The sequence below is a fragment of the Tachypleus tridentatus genome, unplaced genomic scaffold (genome assembly GCF_004210375.1).
Source record: "Tachypleus tridentatus isolate NWPU-2018 unplaced genomic scaffold, ASM421037v1 Hic_cluster_1, whole genome shotgun sequence".
NCBI lineage: Eukaryota > Metazoa > Arthropoda > Merostomata > Xiphosura > Limulidae > Tachypleus > Tachypleus tridentatus.
Genome location: NW_027467777.1, coordinates 32,036,320 through 32,055,888, shown reverse-complemented (window position 1 = coordinate 32,055,888; position 19,569 = coordinate 32,036,320). Strand labels below are relative to the sequence as shown.

The 19,569-nt window shown below is 33.4% G+C and overlaps 1 protein-coding gene across 2 annotated transcripts in view; it reads right to left on the bottom strand.

Moving 5' to 3' along the window:
• Nucleotides 1–73: 73 nt before the first annotated feature.
• The window catches only part of LOC143241928 (sister chromatid cohesion protein DCC1-like), a 35,307-nt gene continuing 15,811 nt past the window's right edge, over nt 74–19,569 (bottom strand). For both annotated transcript variants that reach the window (XM_076485236.1, XM_076485238.1), the window contains exons 3-12: nt 19,321–19,495; nt 18,359–18,487; nt 10,551–10,641; nt 9,991–10,129; nt 7,163–7,224; nt 5,423–5,499; nt 4,084–4,161; nt 3,555–3,640; nt 2,588–2,649; nt 74–377 (exon numbers count right to left, since the gene is read on the bottom strand). In XM_076485236.1, coding sequence (XP_076341351.1) covers nt 355–377; nt 2,588–2,649; nt 3,555–3,640; nt 4,084–4,161; nt 5,423–5,499; nt 7,163–7,224; nt 9,991–10,129; nt 10,551–10,641; nt 18,359–18,487; nt 19,321–19,495 — 922 coding nt within the window. In that variant the 3' untranslated portion in view covers nt 74–354. The remainder of the gene's footprint in view (nt 378–2,587; nt 2,650–3,554; nt 3,641–4,083; nt 4,162–5,422; nt 5,500–7,162; nt 7,225–9,990; nt 10,130–10,550; nt 10,642–18,358; nt 18,488–19,320; nt 19,496–19,569) is intronic.

The window sequence follows — 19,569 nt, the reverse complement described above, 5'->3', positions numbered from 1 at the left end:
GTTTATTAGTTCAGAAAAACACTTAACGCATGTATTTAATGAAACTTAGCGTATTCAACTAACAAACACCAAAATTTGATAAGTTTTGTTCAGGGTCAATTTGTGTTACATTATGTTATAGCTGGTTTTGGAGTTTCGTAAGTAAATGTAACAGAGGGCTCCAGTGTCTTCACTGATTATTTCTGTACAAACACTTGACGGTTCGAGGTAAAACGTAGAAAGGTTTATTGTTTTAATCTATGCACATGCGTCTTTCTCAGGTCACAAGTCACGAGACTGGCCACTTGGCACTGTAAAACTTCACACCATTTTGGGAGGACGAACGTGCGTTTTTGGTTAGTAAAGCATTGAGGTTTAGATTCGCTGTAGAAAGATCTCTGAAAAAATATAAATATTATATTTGTGTTAACTACAAGAATGGGTCTTCATTCTCTTGAAACACTAAACACAATGCGTCATTAATTCATCAAACATCACTCAACATATGATATACCACTAATTTACTAAACATTTCTATCTGGAATGTTCTAAACACACAACGTACAGTGTCACTATAGTTCATTAACATTTCATGTGTCTTACAAAAATTATACAAAGAACATTAATGGTTTGACAAAAGTTCAAACCTAAATATGTAACACAACAGAATCAGACCTTCTAATATCACAATTAACATTTTATAAATGTAGGTTACTTTTAACTGTTAAGCAAGGAAACAGACACCACACGGCGGTACGAGGACAACCATAAAACAGACACCACACGGTGGTACGAGGACAACCATAAAACAGACACCACACGGTGGTACGAGGACAACCACAAAACAGACACCACTCGGTGGTACGAGGACAACCACAAAACAGACACCACACGGTGGTACGAGAGCAACCACAAAACAGACACCACACGGTGGTACGAGGACAACCACAAAACAGACACCACTCGGTGGTACGAGGACAACCACAAAACAGACACCACACGGTGGTACGAGAACAACCACAAAACAGACACCACACGGTGGTACGAGAGCAACCACAAAACAGACACCACACGGTGGTACGAGGACAACCATAAAACAGACACCACTCGGTGGTACAGGGACAACCACAAAAGAGACACCACACGGTGGTACAGAGAACAACCACAAAAAGAGACACCACCACGGTGGTGCGAGAGCAACCACAAAACAGACACCACACGGTGGTGCGAGAGCAACCACAAAACAGACACCACCGCGATTGAGTACGAGGACAACCATAAAACAGACACCACTGCGGTGGTACAGGGACAACCATAAAACAGACACCACTGCGGTGGTACAGGGACAACCATAAAACAGACACCACTGCGGTGGTACAGAGCAACCATAAAACAGACACCACGCGGTGGTGCGAGGGACAACCACAAAACAGACACCAAGCGGTGGTGCAGAGCAACCACAAAACAGACACCAAACGGTGGTGCGAGGCAACCACAAAACAGACACCACACGGTGGTACGAGAGGACAACCACAAAACAGACACCACACGGTGGTACAGGGACAACCATAAAACAGACACCACACGGTGGTGCGAGGACAACCATAAAACAGACACCACCGCGGTGGTGAGGGACAACCATAAAACAGACACCACCGCGGTGCAGTGCAGAGCAACCATAAAACAGACACCACACGCGGTGCAGAGCAACCATAAAACAGACACCACCGCGGTGATGCAGGCAACCATAAAACAGACACCACCTGCGGTGATGAGGACAACCACAAAACAGACACCACCGCGGTGGTGCAGGGGACAACCACAAAACAGACACCACTGCGGTGAGTGCAGGGACAACCACAAAACAGACACCACCGCGGTGATCACGGGAGCAACGACAAAACAGACACCACACGCGGTGATACTGAGAGCAATGACAAAACAGACACCACCGCGATTGGTGCAGGGACAACCATAAAACAGACACCACCGCGGTGGTGCGAGGGACAACCATAAAACAGACACCACCGCGGTGATGCGAGCAACCATAAAACAGACACCACACGGGTGGTGCGAGGGAGCAACCATAAAACAGACACTACCACGGTGGTACAGGGGCAACCATAAAACAGACACTACACGGTGGTACGAGGGCAACCATAAAACAGACACCACCGCGGTGACGAGAGCAACCATAAAACAGACACCACACGGTGGTGCGAGCAACCATAAAACAGACACTACCGGTTGAGTGAGGGGCAACCATAAAACAGACACTACACGGTGGTGCGAGGGCAACCATAAAACAGACACCACCACGATTGGTGAGAGGACAACCATAAAACAGACACCACCGGTGCTTTGAGGACAACCATAAAACAGACACCACCACGGTGCTTAGAGGACAACAAAGAACTAAAAACAGATGTTCCAGGCAAATTAAGAGAAATATTTCTAAAATAACTTCATAACGTGTGCTAATTTTGTGAAAGAAAAGGTTAACACCCCAAACATAAATGTGAAATTTCTCTTGTGTTAACACTGACGTTATTACTTGTTTATACCAACTGACCCATTTCATCAATCTGAACCTTTATCATCTACTTACTTAACATAAGGAGTGATATCCTCCAATGTCCATTTTCACGAGTTCTGAAGAGAGCGTTAAACCTGAAATATTTAATAATTTGTCTTTTGAAGAAGGTTTAGAACATGTTGGACTTTAAGAAGGTACAGTAACCTGAACAATAGCACAGATAAAAATAACCCAATCAGTTTATAATTAAAACATAAAGTTCTCATATGAACAAGTTATGGCTTACAAACCTACATCAACACTAGTTTGACATGATCTAATTACATCCAGCTATAGCAAGCAAATATGATAAAAACTACTTACGAAACTTTGATTAAAATTTAGTTGGGACATGGAACTTTGACAGAAAAAAATATTTATCTATATTATGTAACCCTAATAAAAACTATGACAGTTTCTTTTACTGTAAAACTGATTTTTGTAAACAAGTATTACTCCATCACGATAATAGCAGGCAGCTGTTTGTAACTATAATTATTCTATTAGTGGACACATGATTTCTGAGGTTACTTCTACTACAAGCCTACCAGTGGACCACTGTAAAAATAATGTATTTGTAAGTCTTATGACAGCCAGCAAGTGGGCTACACAGTGTTGTTAGGCCTCAAGGAGCCAGAAACAGAGGTTTTTTTTAAAGGGACTTTTGTTTTTGAAAACTAGTTCAAGTTTATATAAGTTACATTTGAATACTAATAAATGTGAAGTTATAAACCCATTTATAAAATTTACATGAACAAAATCCATTACTTTGTGTTTGACAACAGAGATTCTACCACACAAGTTTTATTATCAAAATTCTATTATTCTCAAACATAAAAACACAACATAAAAACACAACATATATGTATCAGAGAGGTGTTATGATGATGTGCAAAGCAGTTCTGTGCTGAGTAAAACAACAAATTACATTTTTTGTCACCTAACACACAGTGAGTAAAATGAGCCATCTGGTGTACAATTAAGTAAACAATAACTTTACCGTGAAGAAACATCCTCGGGAAGTTTCCACACTGGGAAGAAACAGATTGTTTGAGGTTTGGAAGATCGATCCGTGAGGGCTATACCCTAGAAGACAAGAAAGGAAATTGGGTAATTAAAAAGACACTGAGCACCTTTTTGATAGCAATATTAAATGTACTTGTTAGGCCTAATCAATGAGACGTAGCGATAATTATTTACAACACAACAACAATTAACAGTAGAAGAGTTTCCTTCAGCTTTGGTACATATCACACAACTTAACACAATATACAGAAACTAGTTATCTATAACAGTTGTGATAAAATATGAATAATGCACAGATTTTCTCCCTTCTCAAACATCACTCACTGTCACAACTAAAACTGATTTATGAGCACCTAATAAAATTTGGTCAAACTTAAGAAACCTGTAAAACCTGAATTTAGATAAACTGACACAACTTCACACACACAGTCTAAATATAATTTCACACTAATCTGTACTTACTGCCAGAGATTAAGCCACACATAATAATTAACATTACTTACTTCTAACTGTTTCAAGTTAGTTTTCATTCCTTCTGGAACTGTACTTTGCCAGACATAAAGGAATTCTTCCAAGTTAAACTACAGACAAAATCCAACTTTTAATCATTGAAAAACATGCCACACACACATACCAACAACAAAAAGTTAATATACTTTACTATTAATACCCAAAATTTCCATACAACAATTAGAAGACTTTACATAGTTTATTAAAATTATTTTGCTAATTTTGTATTAGTTTCTTAATGAAGGCCAGATCAATTGTTTGAGACAACTTTTGTAATAACAAAGTGGAATTATCTACGTTCCGTCACAGTTCCCTTCTCACGTTACGTCCCCCTCACAGTTCCTTTCTTACCTAACAGCACTACCTCATTTCATAATTCTTTCTTCATCATTTTTACATCAGTGCAACAGATATGACCTTTTCCATATAATTTAACTCATACTTTATACCTGTTAAGAGAAAGAGTGTCTTTCCACAATATACTTTAAAACATAAAATCCAGCAATATTTAAACCATCACAAGTTTTAAATACTGCTTCACAGATGTTCTGGAAGACTTTAACATTTGAAATGTCACATAAGTGGACAGATCTAGATATTGAAAAACAGAATAATAAAAAACGAAAAGCACAACAACCATTTCCTAAACTTAACTGATAAGGACAAGTTCCCATGTCAGTTATTTTAATACTTTTAGTTTATTCTAGAAGTGCAATTCTAGCTTTGAGCTTAAACTAAATCCTGAACAAAGATATGAAATTGTGTATTTGAAACGTTTTATAAGATCTTTGTTTTATTTCTTAAGCCAGGACAGAAGTTTATTTTAATAAAATGCCAGGATAAGTACAGTCTGTTTAAATTAGTAATAAATTTAAAGTATAAATAATTATGAAATCATGAACTTTCTACATCACTATCCCTGGTAATGACTTTATTATTTTAATACACTTTCAAACTCTGATTTTCTTATTCATTTGTTTCGTCAAGTAATTAAGTCTTTATTAACAACTGGACTCAGTCTTATCGATTCTTATTCTGATAAACAAGGACTATGGGACTCGGTCTTATCGATTCTTATTCTGATAAACACGGACAACGGGACTCAGTCTTATCAATTCTTATTCTGATAAACACGGACAATGGGACTCAGTCTTATGGATTCTTATTCTGATAAAAGTCATGAATGCTGATGTAAGAAACATTTCTTTAAAAATAACAAACAGAAATTACCAAACCTGCTCTATATGTCAACATATACAGACAACACATCAAAAACCAAGCAACAAGACTGAAGTTAGTTGCAAGAACAAGAAAAGTCGTAAGTCTACTTGCTTTTCCCGTAGGCCTTAAAATAACCTCTCCAAGAAATGCACAAATTTTGTCTTCATTCCAACGATATAGATCGTATCCTGAAAAAATGAAAAGAATATCTTAAATATCATTGCCCGAAGCCAGTTTTTTTATATCTTTTAATATGTTACAGATTTTACAATTACTTACCATCACATCAGTATTTAAGAAACAATTGTTTTACTATGTAACGAAAGAGATGAGGAGGATCTGAAACACAAAATAATTTCAGTGACTAGGTAATGACGGAAGCTAGACTCTAGAATAATACTGCTTAACCCTTTCCACATGGGTCATGTCATCGGTTTGTTAACTCGCATTAAAACTTTTATTGAACTACTGTGTTGTCAATTCTTGTTACGTTTGTTATCAAACTGTAGATTATAATTCAAATTTTAATATTATACATTATTTAAAAGTAAATTAAAAAACAAACACATAATCATTGATTTTCGTGCGTCACATGGTATGCTGAACGAATTAATGGTTGAAATTGGATGTTTAGTGTCAAAATATAAAATCTATAGTTTTGTACAAATTAGGAACATAAATTACCAATACTGAAAAGCTAGAATATAAAATATGAACCTCCTGTCTTTTCTATTTGGTGAGATATTACTCATGCACCAAATCAAACACAGTGGCCCACCTTCTATTTGTGGAAATGGTCCCTTACTTACACTAACTTCTATATATGACATGTGAACAACCAACTGAAAGCTCAGAATGTCCTTTCTCCAACTTATTTCTCAATTACTTTTAAATATATCAGTGGTGTCTCTATTTTGAGACAAATCTTCATGCTAGTAGGTTCTGTTTTTATCCCGTTTGAAATTTCTTAAGACTTAGCAAACTACATCAATCAGAAGCGAGTACAAACATCATGACTTTATTCACTGTTTTAAGACAAATTTAATTTGTTTGTAGATAGTAATAACGCATACGTGTATATAATGTATTATAAATGGCTACATTTTAGAAAATTCTACTCCACAACGACACAGTTAAGACGGGTAACTTTCCGTAGGTCAGTTTGACATTACTGGATATGGTAAAAACAAATGCATCTTTTCACATCTAAATCATAAGTAATACAGAAAGATATAACTATTCACCATCTAAAAACTTAAAAAGCAATCAAAATAAATACTGATAAATATTATTATTCATTCTAGTAAATCACTGGACCCTTCAACTGTGATTGTCATCATATGACACTGAAAATTTACGTACAGCATTTTGAATGGCATGCCACAAAAAATTGCGAATCTTTGTGCATGGTGTGGTAGACAGACTTACACAAGTCGTAAGCCAAAGAGTAAAATTTGAGGGACTGAAATTAGAATGATTATTCTTTTCTATTCTGAGCTTACTTCATCAAATTTACTGTTGTATGTACTCAAAAACTGTCTATTAGGTGCATAATAATGAAGCATAGCTCTATACTTTCACAATTAATTGAGACATAGTCATGAAAAGTGACTCTTTTTGTTACAAATCAGTTGTCAAAATTTTTATACTATTACATAAAGTCTCACTAAACACTTCAATGTTTTAACTCTGTATTAAGTGTCGAGTGATGTGAATTACTGACAAAAATATCTTTCGTCGGTTCCTCTCTGCTAACGTCACAAGGATGGATTAAAGGTATTCCCCAGCATTAGTGTCTACTGATAGTTTAGTTCTGTGTAAGGGTTTGTCCCAACATAAAAACTGTCTTACCTTCAGGTGTTGTCTGTCCAACAGGATGGGTATACCAGTGAAAGCACTCTTCTACAATCTTCCTAAAGATTCAATATTTTCAGAATAAAGAGCCAGTAACTTATATCATAAACAGTATATGACAGTAACTTCTCCAGTACCCTATCAAAAACAGTACATGACAGTGACTTCTTCAGTACCCTATCAAAAACAGTACATGACAATGACTTCTACAGTACCCTATCAAAAACAGTACATGACAGTGACTTCTCCAGTACCCTATCAAAAACAGTACGTGACAGTGACTTCTCCAGTACCCTATCAAAACAGTACATGACAGTGACTTCTCCAGTACCCTATCAAAAAACAGTGCATGACGGTGACTTCTCCAGTACCCTATCAAAACAGTGCATGACAGTGACTTCTCCAGTACCCTATCAAAACAGTGCATGACAGTGACTTCTCCAGTACCCTATCAAAAACAGTACATGACAGTGACTTCTCCAGTACCCTATCAAAAACAGTACGTGACAGTGACTTCTCCAGTACCCTATCAAAAACAGTACGTGACAGTGACTTCTCCAGTACCCTATCAAAAACAGTACGTGACAGTGACTTCTCCAGTACCCTATCAAAAACAGTACGTGACAGTGACTTCTCCAGTACCCTATCAAAAACAGTACGTGACAGTGACTTCTCCAGTACCCTATCAAAAACAGTACATGACAATGATTTCTACAGTTTACTATCATAAACAGTACAACACAGTCACTTTACAGTATTCCATTAGAAACAGTAGGTGACTGTTGTATTTGATGAAAGAGATTCTACCATGACAAACAAAATGTTTTTGTAGATACACCCAATATCTATACAAATTCCTTACACAGTTTAGTTGAATTGGAATTATCTGTAGTAACATTAAAGAACCATTACAAATACAATACATTCAAGTTTAACAGAGATGTTTGTTTGTTTTGTCAGCATATGCAAGTGGTGCTCTATATTTACAGCAATATTGTGATATTTGCTGTTTATAACAGTAATAAGTTGATTACATGAGGTACTTCGTTTTCCCTTAAATAAAAATAAATTCCACAATTTTTATCCTGTCCACCACAGCTGTGACACACTTTCTAGTGCACCCCCCTCACTAACATTACATGAATGTTTACACTGTTTATGTCTTCCTTTACTGGGTTCAGGTTCTTCATCTTTATTATTGTCCCAAAATGCAGAGCCACTGTCTTCTCATCTCATTACTTCATCATCATCATCACTAGGTGTAGAACTATCATCCTCTCGTCTCATCGCTTCATCGTCATCATCACTAGGTGTAGAACTATCATCCTCTTGTCTCATTGCTTCATCATCATCATCACTAGGTGTAGAACTATCATCCTCTCGTCTCATCGCTTCATCGTCATCATCACTAGGTGTAGAACTATCATCCTCTCGTCTCATCGCTTCATCGTCATCATCACTAGGTGTAGAACTATCATCCTCTCGTCTCATCGCTTCATCGTCATCACTAGGTGTAGAACTATCATCCTCTCGTCTCATAAACTTCATAGTCATCATCACTAGGTGTAGAACTATCATCCTCTAGTCTCATTGCTTCATTGTCATCATCACTAGGTGTAAAACTATCATCCTCTCGTCTCATCGCTTCATCGTCATCATCACTAGGTGTAGAACTATCATCCTCTCGTCTCATCGCTTGATCGTCATCACTAGATGTTGAACTATCATCCTCTCGTCTCATCGCTTCATCGTCATCACTAGATGTTGAACTATCATCCTCTCGTCTCATTAGTTCATCGTCATCATTAGATGTAGAACTATCAACCTCTCGTCTCATCAGTTCATCGTCATCATTAGATGTAGAACTATCATCCTCTCGTCTCATCACTTCATCATCATCATCACTAGATGTAGAACTATCATCCTCTCGTCTCATTAGTTCATCGTCATCACTAGATGTAGAACTGTCATCCTCTCGTCTCATTAGTTCATCATCATCACTAGATGTAGAACTGTCATCCTCTCGTCTCATTAGTTCATCGTCATCATTAGATGTAGAACTATAATTTGACAGACTTGCACTACTCCTATGCTATCTCAACCAAGTATACAAAACATATTCACATAGTAATTAGGGTTACAACTAGATAATCTAGTGATGTGGGAACAGTCTGCACACATTCCAGTTTTTCATCTTGTTGGTTACTGAACGGTTGAGTGGAAACACATATAATCACTACTTTCATACACCACATACAGTAATTTTTAATGACAATGGAAGACATTTGTACCAATCACAGTGTGAGAATTGGTAAATGTTTGTCCTAGCTACAGTGATTAAAAACATATACTTATTTCTGAGTTAACTTTCACAGAAAACAAGTTATACATAACCTTTGGCTACAGGATAAATTTTGGAACATAAGAAAAAAACATGATCACCATAAAACGTGCAAAATACAACTTGACTCGATAACAAAATATTCTGTAAAGATGGTTTAAAACAAATAAAGTAACTGTATATGATTTCATATTGAAATATTGACTTGTGTTAAGTGTTGGTGATTTATTAAGTGTTTACCTATGGCTTCTCTTGTTTTGTATGTATTAAAATAACATTAACGTCACATACCAGAAACAAATGAAACACTATACACTCTAGATACAAATGAAGGTAAGGAGTCGACAACCAAATAATGAACATTTGTAAGGAGTAAAGAAAAACTTTTACTTCAATATCACAATCAGTTGTATATTCTGAACGAGTTGTTTGGAAAATTTTTTTTAAAAGAGTTGGTGGTTATCCTAGATAAGAATTACTTTACCTTGGGAACAGATCTTCCAGGGTGTTGAGCACAGGTTGTAATGGAATACCACCAGAGGGCCAGGAATTCGAATCAACTAAGTTTACTATATGATTGAACACTGAGAACTGGTAATCAAAACCTAGCATCCTCCAATACCCTAAAAAAAAAAAAAAATATATGTAAGACTGGATGCCATACAATGGAAATCAGCCAATCCAGGCTCCTCTAGAACTCTGTTATAAGATCATTTGATCTCTAATCACACACAAGTTACATGTAACCAATGCTACAATTCATCTCACTTAAACACCCGAGTACTCCAGGTTTTACATGTAGAAAATGAATAATTTCTTTCAACACTGTTGGGCTGCTTTTTAACAATTGTTTTAACAGAGCAGTATTGACAGTGTAAATATACGTCAACAGTTTGACAGACAAACAGATTTATGAAGGACATTGGTAACTCCTTCTATTATGGTACCTTAGCGTGGTTAACGTAAAGCTAACACTCTCCATGAATCATGTCAATCCAGAGGTTACTATCCGGTTCAGAACCTTAATGTGGCCTTGACACTCACCATCTATACAACATGCCTGCATTTCTTGTAGAGCTGTTTCAAGTTCTTTTGGACTAGCCTGGATCGTGTTCAATAGGTCTTGAAATGTGTACTATTGTGAGAAATATAGGATAAAAATTTATTAACACATAAAAAATTCTCATTTTATCAAAGGAAAATTATGGAAGGGAATAATATTTGACTTTTAATTTTCCAGTTTCATACAGAATGACAATAAGTCAGTCAAAAATTACTGTTTATTAATTTATTGTGAACATTAAAAATTATCATTACAGATAATCAAATAAGAATGAATAACATAAACTGAATTTTCATGAATAATTTTAAATTACAAATCAGCGTCTCTATATATCACGTTATTGGTAATTAAATAGTAACTTTTACACATAAAACCATTTCTCCAGTACGACACCAATACAAATATTAATGTTTTCATATAAAAATGAAACCTAAATTTATTATAAAACCCAAACATTTTTCATGAAGTTCATAATAAAACCAAACAAGTTGTTGGTGCAACATGTAAATCTGATTCTATTCAGAAATTATGCATTAAAATCCACTAAAAACTACAATTATCTTAAGTGGTTGTTATTTAGGTCAAACGCACAATCAAAAGACAAAAAAAAAACAAGGAAAACTTAGACTACAGTTCCAAATCACAATTACATTTTGGTTGGCACAGCACAGTATTTTACCAAAGCAACAAATCTAATGTACAGTTATTACAATTTTGATTAGTGCAAGTCATTACTATAAGTAATCCTGTGCAATTGAATATAGTGATAAAAATTATTCTAGATTAGATAATGGTTGTTCAGAATGTCACTTGTATACTGTCAATTACTTTTGTCATGATTTACCCATAAATTATTACATAATTCAGGTGTATAGAACAATATTTCATATTTCATAATGTTGTTAAGCACGCAGCTAAACATACAACGGACTATCTGTGCTGTGTCCATCACGGGTATCGACACACAGATTTCACTGTCATAAACATTCAAAATTCCTGCTAAGTCACTAGAGGGCAGTGTATAATAATTACATTTAAAATATCATGTTTTGATATCACATATTATTAATTATTACCTTTATACCAACATTGTCTACTTCTTGTTTGTAAGACATTGTTAATTATTACCTATACACCAACATTGTCAGCTTCTTGTTTGTAAGACATTGTTAATTATTACCTTTACACCAACATTGTCTACTCCTTGTTTGTAAGACATTGTTAATTATTACCTATACACCAACATTGTCTACTTCTTGTTTATTAGACATTGTTAATTATTACCTTTACACCAACATTGTCTACTTCTTGTTTGTAAGACATTGTTAATTATTACCTATACACCAACATTGTCAGCTTCTTGTTTGTAAGACATTGTTAATTATTACCTTTACACCAACATTGTCTACTTCTTGTTTGTAAGACATTGTTAATTATTACCTATACACCAACATTGTCCACTTCTTGTTTATTAGACATTGTTAATTATTACCTATACACCAACATTGTCTACTTCTTGTTTGTAAGACATTGTTAATTATTACCTATACACCAACATTGTCTACTTCTTGTTTGTAAGACATTGTTAATTATTACCTATACACCAACATTGCCTACTTCTTGTTTGTAAGACATTGTTAATTATTACCTTTACACCAACATTGTCTACTTCTTGTTTATTAGACATTGTTAATTATTACCTTTACACCAACATTGTCTACTTCTTGTTTATTAGACATTGTTAATTATTACCTTTACACCAACATTGTCTACTTCTTGTTCGTAAGACATTGTTAATTATTACCTTTACACCAACATTGTCTACTTCTTGTTTGTAAGACATTGTTAATTATTACCTTTACACTAACATTGTCTACTTCTTGTTTGTGTAGACATTGTTAATTATTACCTTTACACCAACATTGTCTGCTTCTTGTTTGTTAGACATTGTTAATTATTACCTTTACACCAACATTGTCTACTTCTTGTTTATTAGACATTGTTAATTATTACCTATACACCAACATTGTCCACTTCTTGTTTATTAGACATTGTTAATTATTACCTATACACCAACATTGTCTACTTCTTGTTTGTAAGACATTGTTAATTATTACCTATACACCAACATTGTCTACTTCTTGTTTGTAAGACATTGTTAATTATTACCTTTACACCAACATTGTCCACTTCTTGTTTATTAGACATTGTTAATTATTACCTATACACCAACATTGCCTACTTCTTGTTTGTAAGACATTGTTAATTATTACCTTTACACCAACATTGTCTACTTCTTGTTCATTAGACATTGTTAATTATTACCTTTACACTAACATTGTCTACTTCTTGTTTATTAGACATTGTTAATTATTACCTTTACACCAACATTGTCTACTTCTTGTTTATTAGACATTGTTAATTATTACCTTTACACCAACATTGTCTACTTCTTGTTTATTAGACATTGTTAATTATTACCTATACACCAACATTGTCCACTTCTTGTTTATTAGACATTGTTAATTATTACCTTTACACCAACATTGTCTACTTCTTGTTTGTAAGACATTGTTAATTATTACCTTTACACCTACATTGTCTGCTTCTTGTTTATTAGACATTGTTAATTATTACCTTTACACCAACATTGTCTCCTTCTTGTTTATTAGACATTGTTAATTATTACCTTTACACCAACATTGTCTACTTCTTGTTTGTAAGACATTGTTAATTATTACCTTTACACCAACATTGTCTACTTCTTGTTTGTAAGACATTGTTAATTATTACCTTTACACCAACATTGTCTACTTCTTGTTTGTTAGACATTGTTAATTATTACCTTTACACCAACATTGTCTACTTCTTGTTTTTTAGACATTGTTAATTATTACCTTTACACCAACATTGTCTGCTTCTTGTTTGTGGACATTGTTAATTATTACCTTTACACCAACATTGTCTACTTCTTGTTTGTAAGACATTGTTGCTTATTACCTATACACCAACATTGTCTGCTTCTTGTTTGTAAGACATTGTTAATTATTACCTATACACCAACATTGTCCGCTTCTTGTTTGTAAGACATTGTTAATTATTACCTTTACACCAACACAGATCTGCTTCTTGTTTATTGGACATTGTTAATTATTACCTTTACACCAACATTGTCTGCTTCTTGTTTTTTAAGACATTGTTAATTATTACCTATACACCAACATTGTCTGCTTCTTGTTTATTGGACATTGTTAATTATTACCTTTATACCAACATTGTCTGCTTCTTGTTTGTAAGACATTGTTAATTATTACCTATACACCAACATTGTCTGCTTCTTGTTTGTAAGACATTGTTAATTATTACCTTTACACCAACACTGTCTGCTTCTTGTTTGTAAGGCATTTTTACTTATTACCTTTACACCCAATTGTCTGCTTCTTGTTTATTAGACATTGTTAATTATTACCTATACACCAACATTGTCTGCTTCTTGTTTATTAGACATTGTTAATTATTACCTTTACACCAACATTGTCTACTTCTTGTTTGTAAGACATTGTTAATTATTACCTATACACCAACATCGTCTACTTCTTGTTTGTAAGACATTGTTAATTATTACCTTTACACCAACATTGTCTGCTTCTTGTTTGTAAGACATTGTTAATTATTACCTATACACCAACATTGTCTGCTTCTTGTTTATTAGACATCGTTAATTATTACCTTTACACCAACATTGTCTACTTCTTGTTTGTAAGACATTGTTAATTATTACCTTTACACCAACATTGTCTACTTCTTGTTTATCAGACATTGTTAATTATTACCTTTACACCAACATTGTCTGCTTCTTGTTTGTAAGACATTGTTAATTATTACCTATACACCAACATTGTCTACTTCTTGTTTGTAAGACATTGTTAATTATTACCTTTACACCTACATTGTCTGCTTCTTGTTTATTAGACATTGTTAATTATTACCTTTACACCAACATTGTCTCCTTCTTGTTTATTAGACATTGTTAATTATTACCTTTACACCAACATTGTCTACTTCTTGTTTGTAAGACATTGTTAATTATTACCTTTACACCAACATTGTCTACTTCTTGTTTGTAAGACATTGTTAATTATTACCTATACACCAACATTGTCTACTTCTTGTTTGTAAGACATTGTTAATTATTACCTTTACACCAACATTGTCTGCTTCTTGTTTATTAGACATTGTTAATTATTACCTTTACACCAACATTGTCTACTTCTTGTTTGTAAGACATTGTTAATTATTACCTTTACACCAACATTGTCTACTTCTTGTTTGTAAGACATTGTTACTTATTACCTATACACCAACATTGTCTACTTCTTGTTTGTAAGACATTGTTAATTATTACCTATACACCAACATTGTCCACTTCTTGTTTGTAAGACATTGTTACTTATTACCTTTACACCAACACCGTCTGCTTCTTGTTTATTGGACATTGTTAATTATTACCTTTATACCAACATTGTCTACTTCTTGTTTTTAAGACATTGTTAATTATTACCTATACACCAACATTGTCTACTTCTTGTTTATTGGACATTGTTAATTATTACCTTTATACCAACATTGTCTACTTCTTGTTTGTAAGACATTGTTAATTATTACCTATACACCAACACCGTCTGCTTCTTGTTTGTAAGACATTGTTAATTATTACCTTTACACCAACACCGTCTGCTTCTTGTTTGTAGGGCATTTTTACTTATTACCTTTACACCCAATTGTCTGCTTCTTGTTTATTAGACATTGTTAATTATTACCTATACACCAACATTGTCTGCTTCTTGTTTATTAGACATTGTTAATTATTACCTTTACACCAACATTGTCTACTTCTTGTTTGTAAGACATTGTTAATTATTACCTATACACCAACATCGTCTACTTCTTGTTTGTAAGACATTGTTAATTATTACCTTTACACCAACATTGTCTGCTTCTTGTTTGTAAGACATTGTTAATTATTACCTATACACCAACATTGTCTGCTTCTTGTTTATTAGACATCGTTAATTATTACCTTTACACCAACATTGTCTACTTCTTGTTTGTAAGACATTGTTAATTATTACCTTTACACCAACATTGTCTACTTCTTGTTTATCAGACATTGTTAATTATTACCTTTACACCAACATTGTCTTAGCTTCTTGTTTGTGAGACATTGTTAATTATTACCTATACACCAACATTGTCTGCTTCTTGTTTGTGGACATTGTTAATTATTACCTTTACACCAACATTGTCTGCTTCTTGTTTATTAGACATTGTTACTTATTACCTTTACACCAACATTGTCTGGCTTCTTGTCTATTAGACATTGTTAATTATTACCTTTACACCTTGCAGATCTGCTTCTTGTTTTATTAGACATTGTTGCTTATTACCTTTACACCAACATTGTCTGCTTCTTGTTTATTAGACATTGTTAATTATTACCTTTACACCAACAACGTCTACTTCCTGTTTATTAGACATTGTTAATTATTACCTTTACACCAACATTGTCTACTTCTTGTTTATTAGACATTGTTAATTATTACCTATACACCAACATTGTCTGCTTCTTGTTTATTAGACATTGTTAATTATTACCTTTACACCAACATTGTCTGCTTCTTGTTTATTAGACATTGTTAATTATTACCTTTACACCAACATTGTCTGCTTCTTGTTTATCAGACATTGTTAATTATTACCTTTACACCAACATTGTCTGCTTCTTGTTTGTAAGACATTGTTAATTATTACCTATACACCAACATTGTCTACTTCTTGTTTGTAAGACATTGTTAATTATTACCTTTACACCAACATTGTCTGCTTCTTGTTTATTAGACATTGTTAATTATTACCTTTACACCAACTTGCAGATCTACTTCTTGTTTATTAGACATTGTTACTTATTACCTTTACACCAACATTGTCTGCTTCTTGTTTATTAGACATTGTTAATTATTACCTTTACACCAACACCGTCTACTTCTTGTTTATTAGACATTGTTAATTATTACCTTTACACCAACATTGTCTACTTCTTGTTTATTAGACATTGTTAATTATTACCTTTACACCAACATTGTCTGCTTCTTGTTTATTAGACATTGTTAATTATTACCTATACACCAACATTGTCTGCTTCTTGTTTATTAGACATTGTTAATTATTACCTTTACACCAACATTGTCTGCTTCTTGTTTATTAGACATTGTTAATTATTATCTATACACCAACATTGTCTGCTTCTTGTTTTTAGACATTGTTAATTATTACCTATACACCAACATTGTCTACTTCTTGTTTGTAAGACATTGTTAATTATTACCTATACACCAACATCGTCTACTTCTTGTTTGTAAGACATTGTTACTTATTACCTTTACACCAACATGGATCTGCTTCTTGTTTGTAAGACATTGTTAATTATTACCTATACACCAACATTGTCTACTTCTTGTTTGTAAGACATTGTGAATTATTACCTATACACCAACATTGTCTACTTCTTGTTTGTAAGACATTGTTACTTATTACCTATACACCAACATTGTCTACTTCTTGTTTGTAAGACATTGTTACTTATTACCTTTACACCAACATCGTCTACTTCTTGTTTGTAAGACATTGTTAATTATTACCTTTACACCAACATCGTCTACTTCTTGTTTGTAAGACATTGTTAATTATTACCTATACACCAACATTGTCTACTTCTTGTTTGTAAGACATTGTTACTTATTACCTTTACACCAACATCGTCTACTTCTTGTTTGTAAGACATTGTTAATTATTACCTTTACACCAACATCGTCTACTTCTTGTTTGTAAGACATTGTTAATTATTACCTATACACCAACATTGTCTACTTCTTGTTTGTAAGACATTGCTAATTATTACCTATACACCAACATTGTCTGCTTCTTGTTTGTAAGACATTGTTAATTATTACCTATACACCAACATTGTCTACTTCTTGTTTGTAAGACATTGTTAATTATTACCTTTACACCAACATTGTCTGCTTCTTGTTTATTAGACATTGTTACTTATTACCTTTACAACAACATTGTCTGCTTCTTGTTTATTAGACATTGTTAATTATTACCTTTACACCAACACCGTCTACTTCTTGTTTATTAGACATTGTTACTTATTACCTTTACACCAACATTGTCTGCTTCTTGTTTATTAGACATTGTTAATTATTACCTTTACACCAACATTGTCTACTTCTTGTTTATTAGATATTGTTAATTATTACCTATACACCAACATTGTCTGCTTCTTGTTTGTTAGACATTGTTAATTATTACCTATACACCAACATTGTCTGCTTCTTGTTTATTAGACATTGTTAATTATTACCTTTACACCAACATTGTCTGCTTCTTGTTTATTAGACATTGTTAATTATTACCTTTACACCAACATTGTCTGCTTCTTGTTTGTAAGACATTGTTAATTATTACCTATACACCAACATTGTCTACTTCTTGTTTGTAAGACATTGTTAATTATTACCTTTACACCAACATTGTCTACTTCTTGTTGGTAAGACATTGTTAATTATTACCTATACACCAACATTGTCTACTTCTTGTTTGTAAGACATTTTAATTATTACCTTTACACCAACATTGTCTACTTCTTGTTTGTAAGACATTGTTAATTATTACCTTTACACCAACATCGTCTACTTCTTGTTTGTAAGACATTGTTAATTATTACCTTTACACCAACATTGTCTGCTTCATATTCTTTCCCAGTGTACAGATTTTCTTCCAGTAGATACCTCAGTTTCTGGAGTCTAGGTTTACACAGACGAAGCTCAAAATAGTTGTGGAAGATTCCTGCTACCTTCATGATATTAATATCTTACTAAACATTTAAACTTACAAAACTTTCTAAGATGTTTGATATAGCTATGAAAGTAAAAATTATCTCAAGATATGTGATAAAAACAAAATAACAAAAACCATAAAAATAAAATGCAATGAGAAGTTGCTGCAAAAACATGCCATATACTTTGATATAATCATTGTAACAGTAATGGTAAGAGTTGAGTGAGCTGTTAATTAATACCAAGGTAAAAAACAGTAATGGTGAGAGTTGAGTGAGCTGTTAATTAATACCAAGGTAAAAAACAGTAATGGTAAGAGTTGAGTGAGCTGTTAATTAATACTAAGGTAAAAAACAGTAATGGTAATAGTTGAGTGAGCTGTTAATTAATACCAAGGTACAAAACAGTAATGGTTAGAGTTGAGTAGCTGTTAATTAATACCAAGGTAAAAAACAGTAATGGTTAGAGTTAAGTGAGCTGTTAATTATTACCAAAATCAGTATCTAATGAACACTGAGATTCCAAATAAATTTAAATAACAATATTATAATACTGAGTTTAAAGTTTTAAAATAACACTGCAACGTTAACATCTTTAATTATTTATGCCATTCATATAGAAAAAACATTAATGCATGAGAAACATTTAAATTAATTACTTTAAAATTTGACACACCAGCTTTTAAATCACATTTTGACTATGGGTTTCTCTAATCAATTTTTATAATGTTATGTAACTGGTATTAGATATATTAGTATTAATTCACTTCTTGGAATGTAAACAGTCACTTTAAAACTGAAAGACTGAAACATAATTCCAGCAAATCACATACAATGACTACTGCTCTCACCTCTTGTGAAGCAACTGTTATTCTGTCACCAGTGTCGCTAGCCTCTGCTTTGTTGGGCCACACAAGGGATGGAAACAGCAGGAGAGAATCTGATGTGCCTGCTTCTTTAATTTCATAAGTCTGAGTGTCTGTACATAAAACAGCAGGATCTGATTTGTCTCCTCTGATTATAACTCTGGAATAAATGTCACCTTATATGTTTAACTTAAAACTACTTTCGAGTACATCAAGTAATAAACAGGTGGACAC